The 9,258-nt window shown below is 54.4% G+C and overlaps 1 protein-coding gene across 1 annotated transcript; it reads left to right on the plus strand.

The window, feature by feature from the left end:
* Window positions 1-5,988: 5,988 nt before the first annotated feature.
* DLX5 (distal-less homeobox 5) lies at window positions 5,989-8,911 on the plus strand (the record flags this gene model as incomplete). The annotated part of the gene is given in 4 exon segments (XM_080339048.1): window positions 5,989-6,567; window positions 6,570-7,011; window positions 8,139-8,323; window positions 8,579-8,911. Coding segments are annotated over 4 exon segments (996 nt in total). The 5' UTR covers window positions 5,989-6,531.
* Window positions 8,912-9,258: the final 347 nt, after the last annotated feature.

Genomic DNA, 9,258 nt, shown 5'->3' on the forward strand with positions numbered 1-9,258 from the left:
TAAAACAAATCTTAAAGCAGAGCATCTTGATGTTTATTGCAGCAGGGCCTCTTTCAAGGACAACGACATAATTCAAACATGAAGACCAGAAAAAGAAGAAAAAAGTCTTTTCCTCTGTGCTTATGATTATGACTTTACAGAGCCACTTGAAGAGACAGCACTGACAAGGCAGCCAGTGACATCCAGTGACATCCAGCTTCCCTGCAGGGCTGCTCGCAGCTGCAGGCTGGATTGCAAAAGATGAAGGAGGATAAGGTTCCCCTGTGCTGCACTGGAAGGTTTTAGGAGACCAAGTTCAGTTACGACAGCATACATTTTAGTGAAGGACATAAAAGCTAAGGCAGATGATGAAATAGAATAATATAGCCCTGGGACTGCAGTCACCAGGAAGGTCTACCATATATTTATTTAAAATAAATAACAAAAATAAGGCTAAGCCAAAACTGAGGAACTGAACATTACGTGGGTTTTATAACAGACGCAAGTTAAGTCATAGATATTATCTACTGCTAGCTAGCATATACACTGTCAGTGAGTACATATTGATAAACGCAATACATGAGGCCAGACAGACCATGTAACACAAGTAATAACGACAGAACCATATGAGAAGGGATGTGCTTTTTACTATTTTTATCTTTAACCCAAAAGGTATCCTGGCTCCTTGTTGAATGTCACTTCTCATATTCACCGATTGAGCAGCCTAATTGCTGTGCTTCATTTCTTCATTGACTTGTATGGTTTAACATTGCCTGATTCAAGCTAATTGTACAGGCATGCTAGCCTTGCACTAAACTTAGCATTAGCTAAAAAGGAGTTTCCAAGAGCTGGTCCTAACACTGCCATCATCCACAAATCTTCAAGGTCTAAATTATAAAAGTTTGGCTGACCTCTGTAGGGTAACAACATATTAAATCATTAAAAGAGGCAAAAGAAAAATTGCAAGCTTAATTCCCAGAGCTTGTAGGGGAAAATCCACATTGCACTAGGGCCCCATGGGCGGGTTCCCCCAGCCCCTCCGCCAGCAGCCCTGCCCTGCTGAAAACACACCAAAGGGCCTGAGGAGCTACGCCTCAAATTCTTTGACGGGTCATCTTTTAACAGGGATGTCAGAGACCTGGGAAAGCATTCCTGTGGCATTGGGATGCAAAGGGATTTATCTCACATCTGAAGCCCCGCAAAGAGGCAGCAGCCCTGCTCCTATCTGAGAGGCTGAGAAGTGAGTTACGGCTGAAGGAGATGTGACAGGAGGGAGAGAACAAGCAGAGTGAACAGCCCGACTGGAGATGAATCAACCCTCTTCCTTGAGGAGCAACTGCCTTTGGCTACTCAGAGCTAAAAGCTACAGTAATAAATTTTAAGGGCTGAAAAGATCATTACAGTCATCCAGCCCAGCTGCCCACTCATACAGGATGCTGTATTTCCTGAAGTCATTCCCTCCTGCCCCTCCTGCCACCACAGCCGAGGTCCTTTCCTTCGCTGCTCTTGGTCAGAGGCTCTTCCCAGCATGCCACTGTCACCACCACTCTGACTGCCCTTCCAGACCTCTGCAGCAGGCAGGTGGCAAGGGCAGCTAGCACAAATATTTTCTTGGGAGTGCTTCTGGCGAAGTGGGCTTTAACACCTGGCTCTCCAGTGGTGCTGGCTCATGCTCTGCAGCACCTCCAGCGGCAGTTTTGCCCATGCAGCTCCAGGCTCATGCTCAAATGTCTGGTGTGGAAACCTCAGGCAGCTGTACAGGGAGCCACACTCCTGCAGCTCCCACTGCTGACCCAAACTGCTGATATGAAGATGGCTCCATCTGGTTTGTGTCATCTTTCTTAGAAACCATCAGTTGAAGTACCTACAGCTCCTGGAATAACAGTGCCCAGCTACCCAGAGAGCAGGTAGGCAGAAGAACAACTCAGGAGAAGTTGAGTTTTCTAATTACATTTCTCTGCTGGACTCCGTGACCTTAGAAAGAGGCTGGTGTTACACCGCAATGGAAGTACATGGGCTGGAAACAGGAAAAAGTCCTGGGATGGGCTTTTTCTTGAACACCCTGCCCAGGCCAGAGCAGGTCTCCTCAAGATGGGTCACATCTGTACTGACCTTTTGAATCAAATCCCCATTTGGCCCAGGAGCTCATGTGGAAGGAGCTTCAAAAGGGAAGAGAATGGTTGAGTTCATTGAGTATTTCTCACTCTGGAGTGGCAGGCCACAGGCTGGACTGTGACTGCCAGGTAACGCCCTACCTTGGGAAGGTTGTGGTGCATCAAGAGACAGCTAAGCAACCCATCAGTGAGCCTGGCAGACACACTGCAAGTGAGGAGGGAAGGAGAGCTCCAGGCAGTAGTCTTGCATCTTCTGGTATCTCTTAACATCATCTTATCCCACATGTTTGGCTCAGTCTGCTACAGCTGATGCTAACAAGGAGCCCTGGCTCTTCTCTTCAGTCATGTTGGCGCAATTTGGGCGAAATAGGTGCAAGCGTAAGTTCCTCATGTCAGCTCTTTGGCAAGCAAAAGAGACAGCCACAATTTGCCCTAAAAAGCAAATTCTAATTCTTAACATTGTACGTCATGGTTTTTATGTGCAGTGCAATTTACAGGCCAGATGAGCGAGGCCAACGGAGCCCAGGCTGCGGCCAACCCCAGCACTGAGTCCATCAGCACTGGAAATGCCGAAGTGACAGGTTCGCTTCGTTAGCTAGAGGCCCAGCATTTCCTGGGCACTCGCAAGCAACTGGAAGAGAAAAGGCTGTTCCAGGAGTGGGAGATGATCGGACCCTATGGAACACTTCAGGATGGAGGGCAAAAACAACATCTATCCCAGTGCTTGCTGAGACCAGACGGGCTTCCATCCCAAGGTCACATGTGCATCCTTCCATGAACATGAATGGTGACCTTCACAGCAACACAAAACCTGCTTTTCTTTTGGAGGGATGTAAATTCTCCAAACCTGAGCCTAGGTGGAGAAATGCCTGTTTTCCTCTCCCTGAAGCAGCAAAGCTGCTGTACCCAGAGCCAGAGGCTGTGCAGAAAGCTACTGAAATCTGAGTAAAAAGTCCTAGCCTCTTTGCCTGCGTTTTCTGTCGGCTTTATTTCTCCTCCCTTGCTCCCAGTTGTTTTTTTCCAAAATACTTTCCTGCATTTTTCCCTTTGATCACTGCCCTGTGAACATCCTTCTGGATAGTTCACTAGTCCTCTCCAGTGGATTCCTGCTTGCTTTTGCCCATACTGAACACGACAAGATTTTTACTTTGAAGCAGATGTAATTTTTTTTTTTTTTTTTGCCTAGCCTTAGGCAGGAGTACAAGGACTTCCAGTCCCTTTGCCTTTTCATTCTGAAATTACTCCCCCAGGTAAATGAGTCCTAGGAGGATGCACTGGAACACCAGGAAAGCCCTCAGTTGTTGAAGTTGTTTGGAAATCACCATTTTTGGATGCTGCAAAGCAAGAGTTAAGCCTTGTTTCCACTGTGGAGGGCTGTTTGGGTTTTGGGGTTTTTTTTTTAAGAAAAAAATCCTTTCATTCTTTGCCAGCAATTTCCATGGAAATATGAGTTTCCAGCAAAAACTCGGTGCCCAAAAGAGAATATTTTATCCAGAAAGTGAAAGATTTTTCTCTGAACAATTGCAAGTTTTCATCCAAAAGTCTGAGAGGCTTCATCCGAAATGTTTTGCTCGTTGGCTGGAAACAAAGCCCTGCCGAGACAGGGAGGACGGAGAACCCTCTGCAAACCTTCCCGGTCTCCGTCCAGGCCCAGCGCGGAGGGCCCGGGCCCGGGGCAGGGCGGAGCGGCCGGCGGGCACCGGCCGGGACACAGCGCCCCGTCCCGCCGAGGGGCTCGTTTTGGGGCCCCAGCGCTGCCTCCGCGGCAGCTCCCCGGCGCGGGCGGGCCACGGGAACAATCGCCGCTTTGTCCGGCCGCGGCCGCCGGCCCGGCGGCTCCCGCGCCCCGGTCCCCGTGCCCTGCGGGGACAGCGCTGGCTGGGCCGCCCGGCTCCGCGGCCGCCGCCGCCGCTCAGTCTGGCCCCGGCGGGGGCGGCGGGGCGGGGGGGGGGCGGCGCGCAGGTAGCGCGGCGGCGCTGCGCCCCGCGCGGCCACGCCGTGGCGCTCTTGTCACGGGTACGGACGCCGAGCGCTCCGACGTGTCCGCGGCCGCGGCGCTCGCGCACCCGGTGCCCCGGGACCGGCTGCAACCCCGGGCCCCCCTCCGCGGATGAGCGGGGCTTGGGCCCGAAAGGGCCGCGGCTGGACGCGGGGGCCCTGGGCAGGCGCTGAGCCGGCGCGGCGGGCATGTGCCGGTAAACAATGACCATATTGTGAAATAGAAAACAGACTCCGGCTCCCTCTGAAACGCTCGCTCCCCACCGGATGTGTTAAATAAAAACCGCTGGGGGAAAAAAACAGCAGAAAGTCAAGAAAATCGGGTTCGGGCTGGGAAAGACGGAGGGCAGGAAACCCGCAAACAGGGGGATTTGTATGCCCTCAGCTCGGTAATCCTCTCACGGACTGCAATGGCTGCAGATGCCTTCAAAAAAATCAGCTTGGGGGTTTTGTGGTTGTATCTGGTGGATTTCTGACTATTTTTTTCTTCTAAGATCGAAACTTTTTTTTTTTTTTCCCCACCTTGCTTCTGAATAAAACAAGAGCAAACTTTCTCTCCTGCAGGAAACCGACCCAAATTTCCCCGGTGAGCTGCAAAAACAGCTTGTCAGGACGGCTTGGCCGGGACCCGCCGCGTCTCTGGCCGCTGCCGGGGCTGGGTGCGATACCAGCGCCCAGGTCTTCTCCTGTTTTCTCCCTTCAAACGGCATCTTCTTGCCCGGACGTGTTGAAGTGCAAGAGCCATGGAATTTATGACATAAATGGGCTTCCCCCCGACACGCTCCCCCTGTTTAAAATCTCTACTGTCCCTTCCAACTGGATGCAAATTGGGAGCTTTAATAAACTTATTTCCCCCCACCACAGTCGTAAACATATATCCTTCTCCGGTTCCTCTCTTTGGAAAAAAATAAAGAGGGGGAGAGATATTTCCAATGAATTTAAGTAAGTGATTCATATAATGAAATGCTTAGGGATTTGTTTAATGCGATTTTATATGAGCTGTGGACATGTCCAAAGCAAACAATAAGTTCAAGTACAACATGCATGGTTGTGTTACAAGTGTTACCCAGCTGGCTAGGAGATCTTCGGTGAGCAAACAGGCTAAATCTGGAGAGTAAACAACTTCAGAAAAATCTACAACTCCAGGTCACTGAAAACAGCCTTTTATTTGTTTTCCTTAGTGTCTAGTTAAATCTGATCCATTTTTTTGCAACGCTGCTGTAAAATCACCAGGGACGGGCATCACCAGTCCGTGGCCCGCCCCGGCCCGGCCGCAGAGCCCATCGCCTGGAACCTGAGTGCGCAGACGGGCGCGGAAAAACGGGTGCTGGAGAAGGAGGGTGAGGATGGTCGGGGTGCTGCGGGGGGACGGGACACCCCCGCACAGCGCCAGCCACTTCTGGGGGCCTGTTACTCGGGAAGTGGGCTCTCTGCGACGGCCTCCGAGTGGAGAAGCCTCGCGGTGGCCTCTCCGTGGTCCTGCCCACGCGTGAGGGTGATTTGAGCTCCCCTCATGACGGGCATCTGACCCTGGGCTGGAGCCGGACCAGACGCTGAGCATCGCCGCGGGGCGATGAGGAGCGGCCACGCGTGGGGCCGAGCGGCCACAGGCGCATCTGGAGGGGCGCTGGCACTGCCCGGGGGGCCGGGAGATCTCCGCCCACGGGCATCGTGCCACAGCCAGGTCGCCTTTCGCGAAACACGCGGAGTGGGTGCCCCTATGCCGTACGATGCCACCAGTGTCCCCAGCAGCTTCCCCACATCCCCATGACAGGGCGTCCTGGCGGGAGGCTCCTGCCTGGCTCCGGGCCGTGTTAGGGTCTTCGACGCAGGAAATGATGTAATTAAAATTCAGGATTTTTAGGGGGTAATGTGATTTACTTTATTTAACGCGGAGGTCATGGACGGCATCCCCCCGGAGAGGGAGGACAATCCGAGTGAAACCACCACAGTTAGACGCTAATGGTTATCGCCACCAGATCAGAAATCGAGTTGGGAACCAGGAGCGCACGGTGCGTTGTTCCCAAGCCATCAGCGTAGCCAAGAGGGATCGGACGCCAAATCCGAGCGGCGTGGCTACGGCCATTTCCCGGGGCTCTACGGGCCGGAGGTGCGGGGGCACGGGGCTGCGCGCCCCCGGGGCTGCGGGGTCGGCCGAGCTCCTCGCCGGCTACGGGGGGAGGAGGGAGGAGGGGAGCCGGAAACCTTCCGATCGCGACGCTCCGGCTTGGAGATTGCTGTTGGTATTCACTTTAAAGGAGCTTGAATGGGACTTTTTTTTTTTTTTACTTTTTTTTTTTTTTTTCTTTTTTAAGCCAAAGCTTTGTTGTACTAAACTAGTTGGACGAGTTAGGGTGTCGCTGCTCCCGATTGCTCTGGCCAATGGAACCCGATCCACCCTGCTGTGCGTAAGAGCGCAATTAAGGATTTAACCAAGCCTATGCTGCACCCCAGCCAGCAGTCTGCCGGAGACAGACAGAGCGCCGCAGCCTCCTCCCCCAGACATGTCTGCTTAGACCCGAGCAGCCCCAGCAGCCAGCCCCAGCCAGTCGCCGGCTCCGAGCTATGACAGGAGTATTTGACAGAAGGGTCTCCAACATCAGATCCGGCGACTTCCAGGGTCCTTTCCAGACGGCCGCAGCCATGCACCACCCGTCCCAGGAATCTCCCACTTTACCGGAGTCCTCGGCTACGGATTCCGACTACTACAGCCCGGCGGGGGGAGCCCCGCACGGCTACTGCTCGCCTACCTCGGCTTCCTACGGCAAAGCGCTCAACCCTTACCAGTATCAGTACCACGGCATGAACGGATCTGCTGGGAACTATCCTGCCAAAGCCTATGCAGATTACAGCTACGCCAGCCCTTACCACCAGTACAGCGGGGCATACAACCGCGTACAGAGCTCCGCCAGCCAGCCAGGTGAGAGCCGGGGGCTGGGGACGTGCGGGGGGCTTCTGCGGCGGTGGGCAAGCTGGGAGAGCGTGGCCCGCCAAATCGCCCTTCCCTGCCCTGTGCATCGCGGGGATGGAGCTTTCCCTAAACCACAGGGAGAAATATATTTAAAGAGGAAAAAAAAAAAAAAAAGAAAAAAAAAAAGGAAAACAAACCAACAATTTTTAAAAGAGAAGATTAAAAAAAAATAAAATAAAAGCTGGGTCTAGGTTTCCTGACCAGCCTGCACAGTATTAAACTCAAATCCTAGGACTAGTGCTTCAGAGAAGCAAACATCGCTCAAGTGCGTCGCTCCTTCCCTCCGCAAGAACAGGGGGAAAATAGCCGAGGCTTCTTGCGTGTCTCAAACTCGGGTTCGCGGTGGCAAGAAAGTTTCCTTCCCCTGTGCTGGAGGGGCGGGGGAGGAGACAGGGAGGGGGAGCCCAGCTGTGGCGGGGCTGCGAAGCCGGGAGGTTTTTTTACCAGAAAACGCCGCGTTTTTAGCACTTTCCATTTACTTCTAAGTTGCGGGGGGGGAGGGAGTGGAAGGGACAGAGACAGGGAAAAAAATAAAGCAAGCCCGTAGCCAACCCAAGTGGCTGGGGCTTGGCTGGGACGAGCGCGGCCGCGGTGGCCCATGGAGACACGCCGGCGGCAGCGAGGGGAAGGCGCGGGCGTGCGGGGGAAGCGGTCGGTGCCCTGAGTAGGGCTCCGCTTCGGGCCGGCCTCTTCCCAGCAGGGCCCCAATAATCCTCCTAATTCCCGTGGCGGGCGCGCATGCCCCGCGCTCCCGCCCGCGCAGCGCTGCGCGCCCGGCGCCGCCGCCCTTCGCGAAGGATGCCCGGGCGGTCGCGGGGGGTGGAGGAGGGTCGGAGGCGGCCAAGTCCCGGAGTTGAGGGAGCGGGGCCTCGCCGCGGGAGCTGGCGGAGGGTGCGCGGGGCCCGGAGGCGGGAGCCCCGGGGGGAGCCGCGGGGGCCCGTCGGGCCGGCGCCGCTGCCCTGCCCGGCCCGCGGGCGGGACGCCGCCGCCGGCGGTGCAGGCTGAGCGGAGCGGAGCCGTGTCCCGCGCCTTAACGTCTGCGTCTGTGTCTCTCTCCCGCCCTTGCGCCCATGCAGAGAAGGAGGTGGCGGAGCCCGAGGTGAGGATGGTGAACGGCAAACCAAAGAAAGTGCGCAAACCCCGGACTATTTATTCCAGCTTTCAGCTGGCGGCGTTGCAGAGGAGGTTTCAGAAGACCCAGTACCTCGCCCTGCCCGAGCGGGCCGAGCTGGCGGCCTCTCTGGGGCTCACACAGACACAGGTACCGCTCTGGGCTTGGTTTGGCTCTGCTGGGCCTGGCCCGGCCTGGCTCAGTTCGGCCTGGCCCAGCACGGCCCGGCGGGACACAGAGATCGGGTGGCCGAGGCGGAAAGGGCCGGATCGGGCCCCGCGGAGGGGCCGGGAAGGCGACGGGGAACGGGTCTCGCAGCTGCGGAGCACCGGCTTGCCGGGCGGGCATTAATGGTGTCGGTTTTCCTCCCCTCTCCCTCTTTCTTCCCCTCTCCTCTCCTCCCAGGTGAAAATTTGGTTTCAGAATAAAAGATCCAAGATCAAGAAGATCATGAAGAATGGGGAAATGCCTCCGGAGCACAGCCCCAGCTCCAGCGACCCCATGGCCTGCAACTCTCCACAGTCGCCTGCAGTCTGGGAACCTCAGGGGTCGTCCCGTTCCCTCAGCCACCATACCCACGCACACGCTCACCCTCCAAACTCCAACCCATCCCCTGCATCCAGCTACTTGGAGAGCTCCGCTTCCTGGTACCCCGCTGCCAACTCCATCAACTCCCACCTCCAGCCCCACGGCTCCCTACAGCACCCATTAGCGCTGGCCTCTGGGACAATTTATTAGAGTCTGACCCCCTTTTTTTTTTTTGATCCTTGGACTCCTGTGTTTTACTGTTAAGGAATAATAACAAAAGGAATGCATATGGGGAATTTTTTAAAGGGAAAAGAAACAAACAAAAAGATTAAAATGTGTAAAGCTTGTGCATGTAACTTATTGCATTTCAAAGGAAACCCTTTTTTATAAAATACGGACATTTTTTGGCTCAGCTGTGGACACTATCAATGGTGCCTTGAAATCTATGACCTCAACTTTTCCAGAGACTTTTTTTCAATGTTATTTTAACCCTGTAAATAATTGTAGATAGAGGAATTAAACTGTATATTCTGAATAAAATAAAATTATTTCGACCA

Source organism: Nesoenas mayeri (assembly GCF_963082525.1).
Source record: "Nesoenas mayeri genome assembly, chromosome: 2".
NCBI lineage: Eukaryota > Metazoa > Chordata > Aves > Columbiformes > Columbidae > Nesoenas > Nesoenas mayeri.